Below are 23103 nucleotides of genomic sequence, written 5' to 3' on the forward strand. Positions count from 1 at the left end.
GTGTAAATTTTAATATAACTTGGTCTCTAAATTTTAAAAGTAAATTAATATAATTTTTCTTAATTTCATGATATTAATTTTTTTAGTTTTGTTAAATGATTTTCTAAATTAACATTTGAATTAAAACATAATAAAATAGTGTAAACAATTTAACTGCTATGTTAAAATGCTTTTGATATGTTAGAAAAATTTAATGTAATTGAGATTAAAATGTATTAAAGTTTAAAATAAAAATAAATTCTAATTTATAAGTTAGTACTAAACATATTTAATTCTTTATTTAATTAATAATATATTTCAAAAGTGTCTTGAATCAATTAAATTATGCTTTCAATTACTTTTTTTATTTTTTATATATTCAATTTCAATTAATGACCTTTGTAAATGTTTGTAAATATAATAAATACAAGTTAATCATATTCGTTATTTTGTTAAGTAAATCAAATATTAACTATTTATGTTCACATTTGTATTTGGAAAGTAAACATGATTTATGACCTAGAATAATATAAAATATATGAAATAAATTATTTAAAGATACTTATGACAATGTTGAATAAGTTATTTTGCTGATATATTTTTATAAGGATAAATATGTTTGTTTTTTTAATATAAAACTAATATTTGTATATATTTCAAATTTTAATATTTAAAATTTTAAATTTTAAAAATAAATTAATATAATTTTTTATTCTAATTATGTTAAAAAAAATTATGTAATATTTTAAACTGATATTTGAATTAAAATAAACGAAATAAGACAAACATTTCAAATTTAGATATGAACGCTATTTAACACGTAAAAATATTAACGCATCAGGAATGAATTTTATATCGTCTTAAAACTTAAAAGACATTTAACTCTTATGATAATAACAAAATATAATACGTTTTTTAAATTAGTTAATCATTTAAATATTGAGTGAAATTAAGACAAAGATACATTATATCAACAAAGCTTGTAGACTCGATTGAATGGTTTGAGAGAGAAAAAAACGTATTTTTAGTCATTTAAAATTTTTAACTCATCGTTCAGCAACTTGGTTCAAAATTTAAATTCAATCTAAACTGGTTTGCATTTTGATTTTTTGTGATAGGTTTAGTTTTATTTATCTGTGAGAAAAATTAAATAAATGATAGTACATAATTATTTTATTTACCAAAATATCCATATAATTCCTGAGTTTAAAAAATAAAGGCATAGTTCTTTAATTAAAAAATAATTTTACAATCCATCAATTTTCTTTTGTAAAAGCATTTTTTATATTTTTCAAATTATATTATTTTTATAGATTAGAGATGCGGACGCACAGTCCTACGTTTTATCACTACACACGTCATTCTTTTCTATTTTATCCTTATTCTTCTACATTTTTCAATGTCTCAAATATTGTATGGAGTAAAGAAAAATTACCATATAAATACTCATAGTAAGAGAACAAAACTAACCGCCAATACTAAAAAAAAGTTAATATCTATAATACATGATGATAATTCACATTTTTTAATACACATAAATTTCTCATTTTACTGTTTATTTTTCTTAAAATAAAAACACTTTAACTCTTGTAACTAAATCTCTCATGTTTATTGGATTTCAATTATACCTAAAAAAGAAAATCATCACAAAAATATTTTCATTAACACAAAAACTCACAATAAAGGATAATCACCAACTCATGTATGTTTAAAGTAAATAATAAAAAAAATGAAGATTTGTACAATAATAGTAAAATAAAAGAAATTAAGAAAAATTATCATATCTCAACTTTTTGGGTCAGTTTATTTGTGAAAAGTTAACTTTTTTTACTATCTAATGTAAAAATGTCTAGAAGAAACATGCAAAATTATCAACAAGTGGCATTCCGTTTAATCAGTAGCATGATTAAAAAGATACATACTTTAGAGTGAGAGACATAGTACTTATATTCGATATTCGGTGTCCAATGTTTGACATATATCCAAATGATTTATAACTTCATATATTTGTTAAGAAGTGAACTTTAAGTCAAACTCAATCTCAAAAAATCGGCTTATAAGGTAAGGTTTGTACCCCATAGTACTTATATTTGATATCTGGTGTCCAATGCTTGACTTATATCCAAATGATCTATATCTTCAGACATTTGTTAAGAAGTGGACTTTAAGTCTAAGACAATCCCAAAAAACTAGTTTGTAAGAAGAGATTTGCACTTACTTATATATTTATTATAAATTAACTTTATCTCTAATCAATGTGAGACTTCCAAGAACATTCAATGCTTAAGGCTTTGTTTGTTTAGAGTGATTTGGGGGAGATGATTTGAATGGATTTGAGGGTAATTTTTTTGTTATTTTTTTAGTGGATTTGTGGGTAATTGAGAGTGGATTTGGAAGTAAAGTTTGTGAGAATTAGTATAGGATTTGATTGATGTGATAGATTTTAAAAATGAGTTTAATTGGTAGAAATTAAAGATTACCAAAATGCCCCTAGTTATAAAAATAATATAAAATGTTATTTATAAATGTTATATTTAATTGTAAAAATGTTTATAAAGAAAAAAAAATTATGAATAATTTATAAAATTAATGTTTAAAAATTATAAAAATTAAATAATCAACTTATTTTTAATAAATTAAAAAATATAATATACCTAATTTTATTAAGATGTAGATTTTTTTTAAATTATAATATTAAAATAATTATAAAAAAAACTGAAAAATAAGTTTGCATAACAAATATATAAAAAAAAAACCTGTAACCGGTTACGCGTGCCACCAAAATTTCATATGCTCCTGTGACCGGTTACATGCTTCTGTAACCAGTTATGCCACCCTCCCATTACATGTGCTTCATACCTCCTGTAACCGGTTACGATTCTCCTGTAACCGGTTACGCCACCCTTGTGTTGCGTATCAAGTGGAGGACACACACGACTTTTCATCAACAATCCACGCAAATCTCTTCAATTTTGCAAGTGATGAAAACGGAGTGCGTCCCGCAAATCCGTCCTCGATGATCCGTTCATTTCATTCAAAGAAACAACCATGCATTGATAAATTGTCGCTCTCAAATTCGCATGAACAGTTTAATCTGTTCATGCGAACAAAGGCTAAAACTTGGTAATATCCAACTACGTTCCCAATAGACAATAAAATCTCATTTATATTGGATAAATATTATTTTGGATAAATATTATATTGGATTCGATCTTTTAGAGTAGACTAAACATTGTATTGAGGTGTTTTAAATTTTTTCTAATACTTGTTGATAAGACTACTACATCTAGACGTCTAACTCTAAATATTTGTCGAAAAGACTAACATGTTTTTAGTTTAATAGTTAATTTAGCGTTGAGCACTGGCACGGTGGAGATTAATGTGATTTGGAAGTTAAAAGTAGAAGGTATTGTATGCTGGGTAAAGGGTTACAAGAGAGGGACCCTTCATCACTACTTGTTTGGATTATTCTTATACAACATCATTTCTCACACACCCTACAATTATTGGACTTCTCTCAACTCCATACCCAAACATTTCCCACTTCATGTTTCCTTAATCACCTCAACTATCATTCTTCTACACCCTAATTCATTTTCATCACTCAAATCTAATTCATTTGTTTTTTCTTTCTTTCTTTTAATCTCTAATCAATTTCAGGAAATAAAAAGTAGTATGTTAAAACAAAAATAAAATGTTTCTATGTGCGTATCATTTATAACAAAAAAAAATTCCTAAAATAATTACCGTGTAACTTCAATTTTTTTCTCGGCGCTAACCACACATTCAACAACAAACGAATCATAGAGAAGACACACAACTAATGGTTTAAATAAGTTTTAATTTAAAAAAAAAAATTAAAAATCTAGGTATACGATGTTTTCAAAATTTATTTTTTCCACCTAAAACAGGACCTACTCCACTATGATTAAATAGATTAACCTTAATGCTAATTAAATGGTAAAATATAATTAGTTGCGATTGGATAATGATTAGACTAATTTTAATTAAAAATTCATCCCAATATGTATAAATAGATATTTCAAGTAACGAAGTAAATGATTTAAATTTACTATACGATTAATTGTTAGTGGTGAATGTTAAATTGACTTTAATATTGGAATTCTTTCTGTAGATGCATTACACAGATAGCCCAAATAGGTGACGAAATTGTAAAGATCAGCACAGGAACATTAGACAGATAAAAACATTACATTGAAAATCCATTCCAACACAACACATATTTACGTATGTCAGTATTTATAATACGGCACAGATAACCCAGGCTTGTCCAAACGACCAGAAGCAGGGTAAGCCTTGTTAGTGAAGTTTGCGTGTGATGATGATGCTACCCTTTGAGTGGCCAACTTTGAGTCACCAAATTGAAATCCATTATCATGAAGCGAGTAGCTGTTAGAAGATGAACTTGACCTCTGGTATTGGGTGGGCCTCTGCTTTGGAGCACTCACAGATCTTACCTTTGCCATTGATGATTCAGTGTATGCCATGTAACTCGGATAATCAGGTTCAGAACAACCACTCAGATGGCTCTTGGTAGGAGTAAAAGGGCTTCTTTTGGAGCCACCATTTTTAGAAGAAGAGGACAAAGTACGAGGACTATTGTCAGCACCACACGATGAGTTGTCCTCAACCTCGTTCCATTTTCGAGGGCTGTAAGACTGAACTTCACTGACCAAACCATGGCTTCTACCCTTTGATGGCACGTGTGCTTTTACAGAATCATTTTCTAGAATCCTGACACATCCTTCTTCGTCCAGGCTACAAGCTCTTGACCACCATCTTCGTTCATGCCATGATCTGTCTTCGTTAACATTGATATGCATGCGGGACTTTGAGCTGTTTCTCTACAATCATAGGAATGTTTGTTTTCATAAGTTGACAAGCTAAATAATTTAATCATGAACAGCAGGGGTAAAAACCTTGAGTAATGAAGGTGAGTGATCATATTTCATGCTCTCGGAGCTGATGGGGCTTTCAGATTTGTCTGGTGAACCCTGTCAATGGAAGACATTCTAGGGTAACGTATTGCCATTGCCACAACATCATTAATTTGATTGAAAAACTTAGAATGTCATATGGTTCATTATCCAATGAATATGTTCGTAACAAATTTAAAGGCATTGAAACTATAACAAAGAAAGAGAGGATTGAAAACGGTTACATGTAGGTGGGCAGTGGATGAGTTTGCATTCAAATAAGGGGAATGAAAAGTTTGGGCCCGCCCAACACGGAACTGGGCCTGGGCCTGGATGCGTAAGAGTGTTTGTACTCTTTGCAGCCATTCTGACGTTCGCTTTCTTTCTATCTCACCTCTCACTAATGCCTGTAGCTTCACCAATCCTTTTAACGCTCTAAGGGCTTTCCTTGCCTACAAATTTCATCATCACCAGTTGTTCATAAAAGTTACTCACTCCCAAAACACAAAACAAATAAAACAAAAGGTAAAAGCACGTAAAAAAAAACCGAAATACTCCATCTTTTCCTTTCCTATTAAAGAAACTTTTTCGAGAATTTATTATAGTTTCATAGGATTCTTATGACTTTTTTTTTTCTTTTTTTCTGAAAATTACTCGGTGTGTTTTCACTAAAAAATAATAAATATTTAAAATGAATGACAATTTTCTCATGAGAAGTAAAAAGAATTACTCGTACCAATCAATTTTATTATACACTTTAAGTTGCTCTGCGTGTGTGAAGAGAGTGAAAAGCAAGATCACATTTAATGGTGAAAAGGGCAACACAGAGGGAAAAGAGGGAGACGCTGACGCTGACGCTGACGAACCTCGATAAGCGTTAGTAGCTGTCACCCGAACAGATTAATCAGTCTTAATTAATGTTTATTCAGAGCAAGAAATTGCGTTTTTGAAGCAAACAATTTTTCAGCAGAACCACAACAAAAGACACCGTCTCGCAGATAAGCCAAATCTGCAAACATAGGACGACACTCATCTTCCAGGATCTTTCATATTTTTTCCTTATTAAACTCAAACCTTTTTTCACCAACACGACTTAAACATAAGGACAAACAAAAAAGAAAACTTATTTAACTTGTTTGAAAAATGATAAAACACTTTACTTTACGTTGAAGACTCTCTTGGATAATAGAAGTTAACCATAAACGCTGATTATGTTAAAACACCCTCATTCAAGAATATACTCGCACCCGAATGTACATAAATATTTTCCTTAATGGTATACAGAGAAAAAGAACAATAATTAGAAGAAGAGGAGAATAATATAATATAATGAATGATCATACGAACCAAAGAGCCTCGAAACGCGGCTTGAATCTTAACGGCTGCCCATTCTTCTCGAGTAACGCCTCCGAGGACGGTGACGGCGGTGAGTGCTGGAAGGTTGGGATCAGCGCTTCCCGCGTGTACCGAGGAGTGGTCGACGGTGGAATGGTCCTTTTCTCTGTAGGATTTGACGAAGCTCCACCGTCGTTTGTCCTTGGGCGGTTTGGGAGCGGTGGCGGACGGCGAGTCTGGTCTTTTGAGAGCAAGAATGGCGCGAAACCATTTGGATGCCTTACCCATTAACTGGGTCTAATAGAGAAAAGGATTAACGTAATGGTTTGGGTTTTGAAGATGCGTTTGTGAAAGAAAGAGAGAGTGAAGAAATCAGACAGTAACATAGTAAGAACTCGTTCGGAGCGAACTAACATAATGCGTGTGCATTAAATCCTTTTATTTTTCTTTCTTTCTTTCACTCACCTTTATATAATGATTTCCGTAGACAACAAATCTATTACACACACGTGTATTCAGCCAGCGAGAAAAAGCATATAAAATTAAGGACTAGGAAATATGGCAAGAAAAAGCAATGAAAAATGTGTTTATCCCTTTGATCATTCACTTTAATAATATAATAATTTATATTAACATTTTAAGTTAAAAAATAAAATATATGATTAAAATATTGATATTTTAATTATCAAGTAGGTATTTTTTTATTGAACACGTAGTAATAAAGAACATATAACATTGGATGATATAAAAGTACTATAATTTAGCAGACCAAGTTATGTTAAGCACTTTTGAATTCCGTAGTGTTTATGTTTAACGTAAAAATTAGACGTTTTAAGAGAAGGAGTTCAAACACAGTGTTGTTACCTTTATATTACGTTGAATCCAACGTATTTCGAAATATGCAATATATTATTTTTGTAGGTCCTTCTCCACTATTTCACATTCAGTTTTAAATAGAAGAAATTGATGGGAAATATTTTATTATAATCTGTTTGGTTTGAAGAAAGTGGTTGTTGGAAATGTGGAGTCCAGAAGTGTGAATTGAAATGGTCAAATATGATTGTGAGCAAATGCAGATATGAAGGCTCTGTCTACCTTTTCGCTGTGAGGAGAAGCTTTAAAATGAGACTCGCTTTTCAAAATTGGACCAATTGGGCTACACAGTCAACGAATCTAACCGACAGCTATATTTAACACGCATATTAGGATATCTTTCATTATACACTAATTAATGAATAATTATTTTTTTTATATCATGAATAATTTTCAATATATTATAGAACAGTGAAAATGTATTTGGATTTATTATTGTAAATAACCTAGGTAAGAGTATTGTTTGATTGCAATTTTAAATTATTTTAAATTTTCTCTTAATTTTTTTTATGGGAATGAAGAGAAAAAAAAAACACATGAATAATATCTATATACAAAGACTCCAAACAAAATTACAAGCATTTTTATCGCCTACTCCCACCTTCGGTTTGTCTCTCTCGAGTTGTTCTTTCTACTTTCGGAAGGAAGAATGTTCTAAGGGTTGCCAGTTGCCACTCAATATGTTGGTTTGTGCTTCTCATAATCTGTTTTTAACAAACACATTTTGAGAAAACAAAACCCAAACCATATAAAACGTTTAGGATTCTGCAATTCTCCTAATTGACACTGCTGTTACTCTGTTAACAAGGAACAACGTTCTCTGGATCAGCTCTTCAAATGATGGGCGTCGCTCTGGATCACTGCTCCCATTTTTAACCAAGTAAATCTGAGTTAGAACCAAGAAGGAAATCTCTATCATATTAAAACTGAAGTGTGTCTGTATAAGCACCTTTGCCAGCAATCATCGATGATGGAGGCAACATGGGGATCAAGGTCCTCTGGAAGGTCTAGTCGTCTGTCCATAAAGCCTACGACTCCAACAACCTTTCAAGTGAAATACAATGGTTATAAAAAAATCCCAGTGTTAAGATTACACTTGTTACTTTAATTAATCAATTGTTAAACATATTTACTAACAGACTATATTTACTTAACCATCTAAGCGTGTAACTTTAATTAAAACTCTTAGGTAAATTGGTCAATCCAAGTGATGTGTTAGTTAGCAGCACTATTAGTTTATGTTCTCTCTGCAGTAGACTAGTTGTACAGACGAGTTTATGTTGAAACTACATGTGTTTCTAGGAGAGAGAAACCTGTAAGGAATTCAAATTTTTCCAGGGAATAGATTGAGTCATTAGTTCCCAGAGGATGACACCAAAACTGAATACATCAGACCTGTTTTAAAAAGGCAAGAAATCCATTACTTCAGAAGCATCAACTGCATTACCAATTCAATAGGATATAGGCACTATTTGCTAGTACAGAATAACTTCCAAACTAGCGATATTTTTGGAAACTGGAAAAGGTAGGACAGTGATTGACAAAACTCAAACTGCAGCTATATAGAAGTTTCTAATCAAAGATTTTAAACACAGGATATTTAAAGCTGATTTAACAATTCCTCAAGATCTTTAGGGCCAATTAGCAAATAATTACGGAAAATGACAATTTGGAAAAGTTTTTGGAAAAATTCGTTGTTCAGAATATCGTCTCCATTTTTCAAAGTTTCCAGAAAATTCCAGGCTGAACACAATCGGTTGAGTCACAGTTCCAAGTAATTACTTCTCATTGGAAGGTTCATTTCTAAGGACTTCAGGGGCCATCCATTGAGGCTGCATTTCAACAACAAATATGATTGTTAGCAAGATACAGAAATAAAACTTCATTCACTAAAAACAAACTAAAGATTTTACAGTTGCCAGCTGCTCAGATCAGCAGTTTCATATTTAAAAATGAAAAAACCGAGTGACGTCATTACGGTGCCTCTCCCAGATTTCGTATTCAATAAAGTTGTATCCTTCAACCGAGATAGGCCAAAATCTCCAACCTAAGGAAAAGAACAAAACTCATTATATTGAACCATCCTAGGCCCGACAAATGCATTTTGAAGCATTGATCACCTTTACAGTCCAGTTTTTATCTACTAGCAGGTTGGAAGACTTCAGATCTCGATGCACAATTGGTGGATTTCTGTGATGAAGATAATTCATTCCTTTAGCCTGAAATGAACAACAATGTGATTTAGAACAATACAAAATGAAGGTTTAACAAGCCACCAGCTTGCTCTCAACATTGATGTGAAGTGGGAGAGGACACGCACAACATCAAGAGCCACCCTTAGACGTCTTCTGATGTCTAATGTCTGATTGTTCCTATGTATATTTTTGAAAAGGCTTCCCCTAACGTGCAAAATGAAATCAATTTAAGACCATTCCTATAATTTGCATACAAAAAAAAAACATGTAAATGGGGATTTTGTTGTGCACCGTGTGAGATATTCATATTCACTAATACACAGATCTATTACCCAATGTCACAAATATAATAGATACTTCAAGCATGATATTTTATGTGCTTCTACACACAGTGCAACTCCTTTAATAAGCTAAAAGATGATGATGTCGAAAATCTTACCTAGGTAATAACTCTGTAACAATGGCAAGCCTTTCCGGTGAATATACTGCTCCCATGAAAAGTAGTACATTAGGGTGTCTCAATCTCTTCATTATATCAATCTGAAGTATACACAAAGGATTCATGAATCAGTTGCTTTCTATTTAAAGCAAGACACATAGAGAGAGAGACACACACCTCTTTTCTGTAGTCTTGTAAAGTCTCCTCTGTGTATCCGTTCCCAAAATAAACCTTGACTGCAACATCCTGAAAAAGAAAATAAGTTTTAGAGCAGATGGCCAGTCAATACTATTAGTAACATAGAAGAATATGGTAATTTTATACCGATCCATTCCAAATTCCATGATAAACAGTTGCATAAGAACCTACAGGACACAGTGGAACATAACTATGTCAGCAATCATTGGTTGAAATAGGAACATTCAGACACGTTTCAAGTTCTACTAAAGAAAAAGATGCAGGTAGATCAACCTAATTATTTGAAAAGATATCCATTAGAAATTTCTCGTCCTACCTTGAGATGTTTGAGCAAATATTCTTGGCTACTTCTTTATGACAATTCATCACCCACTAGACACTGAATTTTCCTCCAAAAAGATTGAGTTTATTTGTGGCATAAAGGATTATAGACCACTTAGATTTAAGACGGGAAAATTATATTTATATTATTTTGAGACTGCTCCATATACCTTCGTTTTCTAAACTTATGCTGCTATTTACAAATTAAAACATTTTAGCATTTGAACTCCTTTAACATAGAGGAACTATAAAATGCATAATAATGGAATTCATTACCTTGTCCAATCTCCTCTCTTAATTGAAGGTCTTCCCAACGGATTTCACACTCTGAAACAGAGTTGGACTCATAATCCCCTTTGCCCGACAAACTTTCGTGGCTGCCTGTACTCTCCCTCGAACTTGGCAGTTGCGACACTTCTTGCTGCTTTTGTACTTCATCTCCTGTTACCACAGTCGTTGCCTCTGGTTCCAATTTCTTGTGATCAAATAGATAGTGTAATCTTAACAATGGGTATGGGGAATGGGAGAATCCAAAAATTCACACCACTCCCCAGAGAGAGGCTTACCAGAATAATCTTTGGAAACAGTGGAAGCTCTAGATGCACACGCGGTTGTTTCCGCTCTCTTCATTGCAAGTGAAGAATTACATTTCTGAAGATTTAGTTCTTTATCTGCTCCATTAACAACATCCTGGTATCCTTTTAATGGAACTAAACCTCCAGATGAATCATTTTCATAATTCATTCTATTGCTTCCCGAATTATCATCTGCACAATTATTTTTCATATTTCCATTATCCTTCCCATATTTTGCACGTACCCCAGTTTGAAGCTTGGCTGCCTGAAGTGATCGAACCATAGAGAGGATCATGTATCTAAAATGGATAAAAAGTTACACAGAAGTTTCACGTCACACAATTTTTAAACAAATATTATATACTACAGTTCAAACCAATGCAACATTTTCAATGTCAAGTGGACCTCCGGCATATACTTGGATTCTGCTGGATTACTTTGCTGTCCACGCTTCATAAGTACACCACAAAGGTTCACAAACGCAATTTTTTAAACAAATATTATGTACTATATAGATCAAACCAATGCAGAGTTTACAGATTCATGTGGGCCTGCGGTATATGCTCAGTTTCTGCTAGCATATACTTAAATGGCTTTAATTTGGGATCTAAGCTTCATAGTGCCTACAAAGGTTCAGCCTCCAATTTTATGATTTTAGATGAAGTATTACTTTATCAATTAGGCAATTAGAGTAACTAATAAAAGGGAAAGTAAGATTTATTTACAATTTTAGAAGGTTGGCCAAATTCTGCAGTAGACTCATTCTCCTCAGAGGCCTCCGTGACAATTGTGTTTTCTTTACGGAAATGTCTGGAATTAGGTTTTGTTTCCTGAAATTCGAATTTAGGATACGAAAACTTAAAACGTTATCAAAATTAAATACTTACTCAGATACTACATCCCCGAGATGAACAAAAACATACATATATGCCACGCTTCTCTAGCTTTTCATCACCTGCGACAGCATCTGTCGAAGTCTTCTTGGAAACTGTGTCATCAGTACTATGCAGCAGTGGGAGAAGCTTTGATGCCTGGTAGATATAAACAATAGGATTCTATAATTTAATTTAAGGAAATGATAAAAAAAACTAAAATAAAAAAGAATAAAACTATAAAAAGATCACACTAATGAGAACCAGATTGGAAACAGATGAAGCAATCTGCGGCATTGGTGCAATCGTTGGTCGTGGAGGCCACTGAATTCTTTTAAAGTTTAACCTCCTTACTCCAGGTTGGCCATTGTTAGCAGATTTGTATGTTTGATTTTCTGAATTTGTACATTTTAATATAGCCGCATCACTTGAAACAGTTATAACACCAACAAGCTCACCATCCTCATAAAGAGGAGTTTTTGTTACCAATGCCATAATTACTTCACCAGATTTCTTTTTGAAAGGAAACTTCCCAGACCATGGAACTCCTGAAACCACCCTTTCCAGAATTTTTTGTAGAGATACATAATTTTCCTGAGCAATTAGGATTTTAGTTACACTTTGGCCAATGATTTCGTGGTCTTTCCATCCATACAGAGTTTCGGCCGCGTGATTCCTGAAATGGAAATAGGTTTGGCTCAAAAGCAATCTAAACAAAAGAATAACTTGCAGAGGTAACTTTTTCGAAATTTGAAAATAAAAAGTGAAATATTGACTGAAATTGGCCTTGATTGTCAGCCGGTGAGAGCACATACAAGTCTAATAAGTTATGACGGTTCAAAAGCCAATTTCTAACCATTAATCTTTTTAGATTTAATATCTTTTACACTACAGATTTTCGTGATTTTAATTACACACCGGATCCAATTAGCTTTATGAAAAATCAGCTTCCAACACTTTCCCCCAAAGTGATCCACAATTGTTAAACACGATTAACACTTGTTAAGCAAAGCATGCCTACCAAACCACTAATTATTGAAGAAAATGCAACACGATGTCTCTTTTCCCCAGTAACGTCAATGTGATTACCAGTAGAATGCCCAATTTCAACACAACTAAAATGTCGAATACTCTGTCCTTTTTTATAAGTTACACACGACGACTTCTAATTTCAATTCCCAAGGCCCCCACCATCCTCAGTTTAAAATGTTCAACTTATCCTGTAAACTGATCCAGTACAGTAATCCCCGTAAACCTTTCTTATTTGCTATGTTGCGGAATTGCCGAATTGGGAACACTCGCCTAATGAATAATTGAAAACATGTTTTACCAAATAAACTTTCAATCGAAATAACTCATTCAATTCCCAATATAGCACTCTAAACGACATCGTGCGGATGTCTAACCAAACTCGAAACAAGTTTCTCACACATCCTATTCACTATCCTCTCTACAGCGTTCAACTGTTCCATTAAAAATTATAACACCGTGAATAATCTCTGGGTAAATAAATTACCAGAAAGAAGAAACGATTAAAAAAAATGTAGGCTCTACGATTTATTATTATACCAGTACACGATCTCAGCGGAGGGAACTCTGACGACGTGAACGGCGTGGCCCATACATTTCAGCAGGGTTGCGTAGGGACTTCTGGAGAAGTAACCGGGGAGAAAACCGAGGGTTGTTGAATCGGCAATGACCTCGTTATTGTTATCGTTATCGTGCCGGACTGTGAGCTTCTTCTGCAGTAGCTCATCGAATTCCTCCTTCAACTTGGCCTGCTTCTCCTCGAGGCTCCGGCACCGATCCGCCAGAGCTCGGAACGCTGTAGTTTCTCTCTCCTCAAAGCCGTTCATTGAATTGGACAGAACTCTATGGTTGTGAGGTGCGCAATGCGCTTAGATAACAGTTAGTTTGTTTATTCGCCGGTTCCTCGCTTGGCTTCTGCACAAAGCATTTGTTTATTCATTTATTTTATTGGTTTTAATTGCGACTGCGTCTCTGTCCAATGCGAGGCTTGGGCCTAAAGGCTCTTCGCCACGTGTCGGTCGCCGGCCACGGAAGCTATCCGGTGCGCACACCGATAGGATTGCCGGAAGATACCACCAATTGCGTGTCTACAAAAGAACGCTGCTTTTTTTGTGTTCTTGTGTTCGGACAACACTCACGCCAGCCACGATTTGCTCACCGGAAACTTATAAACCCTGTTGCTTCCTTCCTTTTTGCTATTTTGCTTCTGTTCCCTTATGGGGTCCCTCCCAAGGGTGACCGATTTTAAATAAATTGAATTGCAATTTTCAATATTATTTTTAATTTTATTAATCAAATTCACACAACTATAAATAATAGTCTATAATTAATAGGTGCATTATTTACTCAAAATAACTTTGTACTATTATACTAATAAATGCATGTTATGAAAAAAATCAGATAGAAACAGACGGAGAGAGATAAAGATAGGAGGCAAGTGGAGGAGTATTATTTACGTTGCTTCCACTCAAATGAATAGTAACACATTCAATTACTTTAGGTTTAATGTCTCCCTTTCTTCTTCCGCGATTTTAATTGGATTCTTATTTTTATAAAATTAAATTAAATAGAGATTTTTTTTGTTAAATTAAGAAAATTATATTAAAAAGAGTATTACGTGACATATTGATAATGTCTTTTTAAATGATGTGGCATTAAAAACATGTCTCAATTGTATTTATTTTATTTTTAAATTAAAAAATGAAGTTTATATAGTGGAAATATAATATAAGTAATGGTAAAGTTGGGAAATCAAATTAAATTAAGTATCAAATGGGGGTTTGCCATGTGGAAGCCCCTCTCTCACCCAAATTAGGATTTTAGAATTAGGATTTGGAATGCTTGCTTCTGCCTTCTCTACCTGTCGCGAAGTGTGTTGTTGCCAATTGCCATGGAGATCTCTATGCGCGAGAGAAAAAATTCTCCTGTGGTTGGGTTTTGATTTTTGCAGGTGCTTCACGATTCTAATTATCTCTCGCGATGATGGTGGAAAACGAAGGGAATCACACTCCTGAGTTTCGCCTCCTCTTAATCGTGCTTGCGCGACTAGGGTTTGCTGATTTGGGGATTTTTTCTGTGTTTTAGGGTTCTTCTGCCGTTTCTGGTTTTTATACGTTTCAGGTTGCGAAGACAGTGGTTTCTACACACGGCATTGACAAGGTGGTCAGGTGAAGATGTTTCATAGTGGCAGTTGATTTGAGAATTTTCACAGATTCAATTTTTTTTTGTCGATTTTGAATCAGTTCACATACATCTTTTTTCTGGTTTTTGATTTGGGAATTTTCGCAGGTTCTGATTTCGTCTCGCAATGGTGAAAATGTTGGGCGAACTCGCGATTGGGTTCCTGCAATTTGCATTTCTATCTACGGTGGCTGTGATTTGGTTAAAAGATGAAGGATGACATTCCAGGAGCAATGTTTGGTGTTGACAGTGCTCTTCCACCTTTCCATGTGTTCTATGAAATGAGATGACCACTTTGCCCTTACTTAAATTTTATTTTCCCTCTTTGCACTCCATTTTTTAATTCAAATTTTAAAAAAGATACACTTCACAAACGTTTTTAATGTCAAATCATTTAAAAAGACATTGTCAGCATGTCACGAAACATCTTTCTTAACCGCGTCTTCTCAATTTGACGAAAAGCCCCTAATTACTTTAATTTTACAAAAACAAGGATCCAATTGAGACGCATAAAAAGAAAAAAACTTATTTAAAATTCCAAACGAAAATAAAGACCTACCAAGACATTAAACCATTACTTAATTATATTACAACTACTCCACTAAAAGGTGATTATTTGATGACAAGAGAGAGAGATCCAGCTTGTAAACTTGCCTTTGAGGTAAAAACTAAGAACACAAATAGTCGTATAAATAGAAAGAAAAAAGGTACTGTGGATTTGGGTTTTAAAATTTTTATTATGAATTATTACATTTATTTTAATTAAATTATTTAAATATTTTAAAAATACTGAATTTTCTTTTATTATACTTATCGTTACTATTACTTTAATTATTATTTTAAAAATGTTTATTAAGCCTCGTCGAATTAGCGTCATGACTATTGTGTTGACTTGACTATCAGTTCTAATAAAACTTAAAAAAATAACTAGGTTTGAAGTTGAAGTTTCCACCTTTAAAGGATCATAATTAAGGTGGGCCTTTAGTACAAAAAAAAAACTATTTTTCATCAACCTGTTGAAATCCAGGTCTTTACTGTAACAGTTTTTAGACGAAAGTAGTAAATATTAAAATATCTACGCGGAAACATTTAGAAGCAACAAAGACAACCGAAAAATATCTACACGGAAACATTATATAAAAAAAATTATATAAAAAAAATTGAGGATAATCGAGCGTCCCAGACATTTAGAAGCAACAGAGACAACCGAAAAATATCTACACAGAAACATTATATAAAAAAAATTATCTACATTTTTTTTATTTTATCATTTTTTAACTATTTTTAAAAATATAAATAATCAATTATAATATAAATGTATTTCTTAATTTTATCTCTTTTAATAATTTTTTTAAAATTTAAATAATTATTTATAATAAAAAAGTATTTATATAATAAAAAATTATAAAAATTATTTATTTTTATAATTAAAAGTCATTTTATAATTTAATAACTTTTTTTGTATAACAAATCTTTTCAATGAAAAAGTGTGTTAGTCTTAGTAATAACTTTTAAAGATGGTAAAAATATGTAAATATTCAGGAATGAAATTTGTAATAAATAATTAATATTATAAATATTTATTATTGTATAAATAATTAATATTTTAATACTTATTTATCAACGAGGCCCACATGGATTTTACCTTTTATCTCCTGAAATAAATATTAATTGATGAGACAAGATTTACATTATAAAAGCCAAAGAAAATATAATTGTGCAATTTTTTTTAGCTTCTTTCCTTACTTAAAAATAATGGTAAGATTTACTAAGGTTAATTAACTACAAGGTTATAAAAAAAAGTAATATAATAAAGTATATTATTTTAAATTGAATAAAAATGTAACTTAAGAAAATAATCTAAATTTTTATAAAGAATATTAGATTATAAGTAGAATTATAACAAAACAGTTTTTTTTATAAGAAAACATTTAATTAAATAGTAGTGGTTCTCTAACAAGTTACGTATACTGTTACTTTTCTCTCACTTAATTCGACTAGGTTGTTGTTATGTTGCTTTCTCCTTTATTTATGGTTCATGTCATTAGTTTGTGTCCATGGATTGAAGTAAATTCAATTTGACAGGGAGAAAAAATAAATGTGGTGGTGCAACAGATAAATGTTAAAGCATATGTTAGGATGTGAAGTTTTTGTCCTTTTCAATGAAACTTTCATATGTTTCTCCAATCACAAATATTAAAATTAAATTCTCTTAAGGTTTTATATTCAAATTATATTAAAGTACCATGGAATATTTTTTTATTATAAAAAATTATTCAACATGTATCGAAATATAATAAAAGAAAATTTTATTTATGACAACTTTCATTTCCTCCACGTAATAAATTACTGTTGTTATTTTTTTTTAATGTATTTTCTCACTTGCCACAAAATTATTGGTTCTCCAATCTTTCTTCACTTCGTTTTTTCTTGATATTATTGCGAAGATATGTTTGGTATTTTAAGCGATATTGTTTTGGTTAATAGGTTATGATATACTCTCATATCCACAAATAATTAGCACTAGTTTTTCTTTCACTCTATGTTTTCTTTTGAGTAATTTGATATTTTAATTAGATGTTGGAGATTTATTAAACGGAACAGTTACACAATAAATAACTTCAGCTTAATGTATTTTTAGATTTTAACATGTAGTTATGTTGAGAATGTTTTTATTTATTTTTTCTTAATTACTTCATTTTATTGAGAAGCAATAAAAGTTAAATTTTTGTTTGACAAAGTATATTCACGTTTTTTCTACTAAAATCATAAATAAAAAGAAATATTTTTTTTTGAATAATGTAGATTAATTGGATGACATGCATCTATGTATACACCTTGAAGAGACTCAGTTATTATCGAGACAATTAGTTTTGTAAAACTTTTTCTCGCTTGATTTCTAAGAAGTCATACTTCATACTATTGATTAAGACTTTTGATTGAAGACATCTCTTTCACTTCTATTTTTCTTTCAACACCATGTTTTATCTTGCACATTTATCTTTTAATATATTTTGACTCTTCAGTCACGCATACCATATAATCAAACTTTGGACTCAAAGGAACATTCTTTATCGCATAAACATTTTCTATTTCATCTTCATATTGTTCTCAATTGATAACAATCACATTTTTCTTGAGTAATAACTAAAAATTGATCTAGACTGTTTCATCTTTAAATTTTCAAAGTCATTCCTTAATAATTGAAATCTCTTTTTCTTTCCTTTGCTAAAAAAACCTTTGAGTGATTTTTCCAATATGTCCTAAGCTTCCTTTGAAGTAGTAACATAGACAATATTCTTAAACATGTCATTCAAACATCGATGGATAAAAGTAAGAACTTGTTGATAATTTTTTCTTGCTTTGTACAAAGTTTCCATCTCACGTGGAGATAATTTATCTTCATCTTAAGACTTCTTATAGTTTTTTTTTACAATCTCTCAAACATATTGAAAGTTAACCAACAATTTTATATGAAGACATTATTTTCTTATAATTTTTTTTTGTAAGACCAAAATATAGGAAGATAATAGCCATCTCTCAATTTTATTTTATTTTTCTCTCAACTTTCTAAATCACATCTAACTCTTAATATAACTTTGTTAGACGAAGAGATGAAAAATAAAAAAGAAAACTCCATCTTTTTTACTTGAAACAACCAACTACAATAAGGTATTTAAAGTGTTAATGGAAAGATATAAACTCTTTTTTAGGAGTTTCTTCTTTACTAATAAAAACTTTCTAGATATTGTTAATAAAATCATAAGTATTTTAGATATTTCTTTATTTTAAATGATTAGTAGTTTTGATTTTGAATTATTAGCAGTTTTGATTTGTGTGCATTGCATTGTACTCTTCTCTCCTTATGTTCTTAGCTATATAAAAAATATATTCTTTTTGTTAATTTTAATTGTTCTTCTTTGCCGATGGGGGCGTTTTTCAATTTTGACTTTTAATTATAGAAAATTTAATAAATACATAATACGTTTTTTAGTTTTGTAAAAATTGAAATTAAGAAGCACTTAAATGAGAAGTGGATTAAATTCAAACGAGGATTTTTATAATTTTGCAAATGAAAATAAAATTAAGAAACAATTAAAGATAGCTTGTCTTGGTAGTCCTAAAGCTGGAAGCACAAAACAAGAAGTTTGGAGTCGTTCGCAAGGTTTTTTCTCAATTGAAGTTAAACTTTGTACTATTTCCCTTTTGCTACCAAATTATATAAATAACAAGATGCTAGGCCTGCGAAGTACTTGAATGCTTTTTAATATATTGGTGTCCTATGTTGTTAATTTGGTAAATGCATTTTGGTGATTATTAATTAGCTTGGTGAATAATGTGCAAAATGGATACAAAATTCAGAAAAGATGGAAAGATAGGAAAAAGACATGATGATCATCGAATATATATTTCATTGCATTAAAAAAGTTGAAAGTCACACTCCAGTGGTAGTTTCCCACTGTTTTAATTTAATTTTTCTCACTTTCCGGGGACAAAGTTTGTGGCATATGCCCAAGCATTGTTGTTGACTGGGTCAGCAAGGTGGTCTGCAAGGTTTTCCAGGGGTCCCTTTCCGGTCACAATCGCCTGAACAAAGAAACCGAACATGGAGAACATGGCTAATCTACCGTTCTTCAGCTCTTTCACCTTCAACTCAGCAAAAGCATCTGGGTCATCAGCAAGGCCCAATGGGTCGAAGCTTCCACCTGGGTAAATTGGGTCGGTCACCTCACCAAGAGGCCCACCGGCAATACGGTAACCCTCAACGGCACCCATCAAAATAACCTGAGAGGCCCAAATAGCAAGGATGCTCTGTGCATGAATCAGGCTCGGGTTGCCCAAGTAGTCAAGTCCACCCTCACTGAATATCTGAGACCCAGCCTTAAACCACACGGCCTCGCCGAACTTCACACCGTTACGGGACAAGAGTTCGGGGAAAACACAGCCCAAGGCTCCCAACATGGCCCATCTGGAGTGGATGACTTCAAGTTCACGGTTTTTAGCAAAGGTCTCCGGGTCAGCAGAAAGCCCAGCAGTGTCCCAACCATAGTCACCTGGGAATTCACCAGTGAGGTAAGATGGGGCCTCACCGGAGAATGGGCCCAAATACTTGACACGGTCTGGGCCGTACCATGGGCTTCCAGAGGAAACAGACTTAGAGGCTGTTTTCCTCATGGAAATCCTTCCACCGGAAAGGTCAGGGGTGGAGGGGGAGAGCTTGATTGCTTGGCCAGCCAATGACGGTGAAGAGAGAGCCATTGTTGAAGCAGCCATTGTTAAACAGTGAAAAGCTTTGTAAGTGAAAGTGGGGAGAATAGTTAAGAATGGTGCTTGCTGTGGTGGTAGACTAGAGGAGCATTATATATATAGGTTAATTGAGAAAAGGATTCTTATCTAAATATCATATGATATCTATATTTCAATTTCTATTGGTTTGAATTTGGAATATGATTTGTGTCCACTATTCGGTTCCTAATTGTTTGTCTTGCTACCCTCACCAGCACATATCAGATATCTACAAACATATCATGGAATACCTCTCCTACCAAATCAGAATTTGCCACGTAAGATTTATTTGGATAGCCTGTGTAGATTGATCATAAGTAAATAGATGAACAATGTGTGGTAAAATTTTCTACTTTTACAGAAGAGGGACCATAGTGCATTCATTCCGTTGCTAGTTTATTTCAACCCATAAAGCTTAAAATTTTTGTAACACTTTCATATCCATATTATATGTTTACATACTAACTTACATATATAAAATTCAAGAAAAAAAAACAGTAAACATAGAAATTACTTGTTGACTAAAAATAAATGTGTAACCTTATTCTAATTTCACAATAGAATTACAACTTTTTTATCTAACATTTGAAATCAGTAAAAGAGTTGAACTTCCAACTTATCTAAGGGTATGTTATTTTGGTGGACATATCTGAGAGAGAGGAAGTAGATGAATTTGAAAGAATTAGGAAGTGAATTTAAAAATAAAATTTGTGAAAGTTTATGTATGATTTGATGAATGTGATAGATAAAAAAATTATTTTAGTTGATAGAAAATAAAAATTAGTAAAATGTTTTTAGTGATAAGAATAATATAAAATAATATTTATTAATAATCTAAATATTTGTTTAAAAAATTAGGATTAAATATGTTTTAATTCTTCAACTATCAAACGATTTTGTTTTTCGTCATTTTTTCAAACTTTGTACACTTTGATTCATCTCCTTAAGGAAATCATAATTTTTGGTCCTTCAAAACAAACAGTGTTAAAAATTAGGTGATGTGGCTAACAGTGAAGTGTCACATCATTTTTTTTTCTCACACTGAGTTAATCTGTCTCTCGCCGTTCGGTCATCATCATCATTTAGTCGTCATAACCGTTCGGCCATTACCAATACCGTTCGGCCATTAACAATATTGTTCAGTCATTACCGTACGGTGAGAGACATATTGACTTAGTGTCAGAAAAAAAAAATGACGTGGCAATCCGTTAGCCAACTCAGCCTAATTCTAACTACGTTAATTTTGGAGTTCGGCCATTAACAATATTGTTCAGTCATTACCGTACGGTGAGGGACATATTGACTTAGTGTCAGAAAAAAAATAATGACGTGGCAATTCATTAGCCAACTCAGCCTAATTCTAACTACGTCGAGGACGAAAAATTATAGTTTCAAGAACAAGGATCAAAGTGTGTCAAAGTTTGAAAGAAAGACGAAAAATAAAATCGTTTGATAGTTGAGGGACTAAAAACATATTTAACCTAAAATTTTATAAGAGTAAAAAGAAAATCAAATATAATTATGAAAATAAAATAAATTTTTGTATTTAAATAAAGTGAAATAATTATGGATAAAATTTTAATTTTTAAAAATATAATATTTATAAAAATTATTATAACAGGAAATAAAATAAAAATTAATTATAAAAATTAAATAAATTTGTATTTAAATAACGTTGGAGGAAGATCCGATACGCTATCCTAGATTCGGATACGTGCTCCTAGATTCGAATAGAGATTATAGCCTTTGTCTTCAAACTTTGATTACTCAAAATCAATTATCCCACCAGTAATTATCAAAAGGAAATATCAATTAATCAGAAATCACCCCACAACGATTATTAGAAAAGAACACATCTCACAAATTCGCACTTTTTCCTTTTTGTAAATCTTTACAAGTAAAAGTAACTTTGTTTCATAATCCGTATGCACAAATCATGATTAATAGTATATTCTTCGCAAAGCAACATAACCTAATTCTTTCTTCAAACATTAGATTAGATGAATGTTACAGTTCCTTTCATACAAATATAAAATATATACTATTTTTTTTATTCTCATTTAAATTAAAGTTATAAATTAAATATTAAAAATAGTATATATATATATATATATATATATATATATATATATGTTATTTAAATAAATGTATAAAATTAAAGTTTGTATAAATATTAAAATCTTACAAGGACATAATAGAAAAACTTACAAGGACATAATAGAAAAAATCCATAATTGTATGTCATACAAATTAAGAGATCAAAAATAAAATAAAAAGAAACGTTTATAATATACAGCTACACAAAGAATATTTGGGGTAAATTTTGCTCTATTATTTATTAAATAGTCACTGCAACTAAACATACAAATTAGATATGATTTATTTTTAAATTCAAAATCTAAAGTAAATGGTTAAGTTAAGAAGAAGAAACAAATCTGAAGGGTTCAATGTGAACTTTGTTTTTTTTTTAATTATTCATTTAGTTTTGTTTGTGCATAAATTGAAAATAATATAATCAAAATTTATAAAAATTAAACCTTCAAACATTATAAATCGAAACAGCAACAAAATGTTTTGCAAGCAATATTTGTATTTTTAAAGGTAAAATTGTCACTTTATTTTCCATTTTCAAAGATTTGTACATAACACGATAAAATAATTTCTATTTTTGTTTACACGTTTTCTTATTCAACGTATTTAAAAAATAAGAAATAAATGAAAAACAACGCGACACTTTGTAATTAAAAGTAAAAAAAAAGTAAATGAATTCTTAGCTTTTTATAAGTTTATATAAAAAAGAAGTGAATCCTATTGGCAGTTGTGGATCAAAAGTTTGAGTTTCTCTCCATGGTATTCTTAGAATGCAAGAAAAGTTGGGAATGT

The 23103-nt window shown here is 31.5% G+C and overlaps 3 protein-coding genes across 12 annotated transcripts; all 3 read right to left on the reverse strand.

The window, feature by feature from the left end:
• Positions 1-4141: 4141 nt before the first annotated feature.
• On the reverse strand, positions 4142-6679 carry LOC124836159 (protein IQ-DOMAIN 22-like). 3 transcript variants are annotated; one of them, XM_047311255.2, is made up of 4 exons: positions 6264-6679; positions 5162-5368; positions 4920-4994; positions 4142-4844 (listed from the first exon to the last, which is right to left on the reverse strand). In XM_047311255.2, the coding sequence occupies exons 1-4, from the start codon at positions 6537-6539 to the stop codon at positions 4233-4235; spliced, it is 1170 nt and encodes a 389-aa protein (XP_047167211.2). In that variant the 5' UTR covers positions 6540-6679; the 3' UTR covers positions 4142-4232. The 3 variants fall into 3 exon arrangements, with proteins under 3 accessions (XP_047167211.2, XP_087956379.1, XP_087956378.1); XM_088100253.1 differs by lacking the exon at positions 5162-5368; XM_088100252.1 differs by lacking the exon at positions 4920-4994.
• A 967-nt stretch (positions 6680-7646) lies between these two features.
• LOC124836161 (serine/threonine-protein kinase CTR1-like) lies at positions 7647-13952 on the reverse strand. 8 transcript variants are annotated; one of them, XM_088100880.1, is made up of 16 exons: positions 13294-13952; positions 11989-12400; positions 11776-11883; positions 11578-11682; positions 10844-11117; positions 10554-10718; positions 10083-10123; positions 9936-10004; positions 9759-9859; positions 9445-9523; positions 9245-9343; positions 9103-9171; positions 8907-8956; positions 8438-8519; positions 8074-8168; positions 7647-7984 (listed from the first exon to the last, which is right to left on the reverse strand). In XM_088100880.1, the coding sequence occupies exons 1-16, from the start codon at positions 13578-13580 to the stop codon at positions 7882-7884; spliced, it is 2139 nt and encodes a 712-aa protein (XP_087957006.1). In that variant the 5' UTR covers positions 13581-13952; the 3' UTR covers positions 7647-7881. The 8 variants fall into 8 exon arrangements, 6 of the variants coding, with proteins under 6 accessions (XP_087957006.1, XP_087957005.1, XP_087957004.1 ...); XM_088100879.1 differs by having other exon boundaries at positions 10554-10739; XM_088100881.1 differs by lacking the exon at positions 7647-7984 and having other exon boundaries at positions 9038-9171; positions 10554-10739.
• Positions 13953-19326: 5374 nt separating this feature from the next.
• LOC148191903 (chlorophyll a-b binding protein, chloroplastic-like) lies at positions 19327-20270 on the reverse strand. The gene has a single exon (XM_088100491.1). The coding sequence runs from the start codon at positions 20206-20208 to the stop codon at positions 19414-19416; it is 795 nt and encodes a 264-aa protein (XP_087956617.1). The 5' UTR covers positions 20209-20270; the 3' UTR covers positions 19327-19413.
• Between the last annotated feature and the right edge of the window lie 2833 nt (positions 20271-23103).

Source organism: Vigna umbellata, chromosome 10 (genome assembly GCF_029865625.1).
Source record: "Vigna umbellata cultivar VRB3 chromosome 10, Vumbellata_1.0, whole genome shotgun sequence".
Classification (NCBI taxonomy): Eukaryota; Viridiplantae; Streptophyta; class Magnoliopsida; order Fabales; family Fabaceae; genus Vigna; species Vigna umbellata.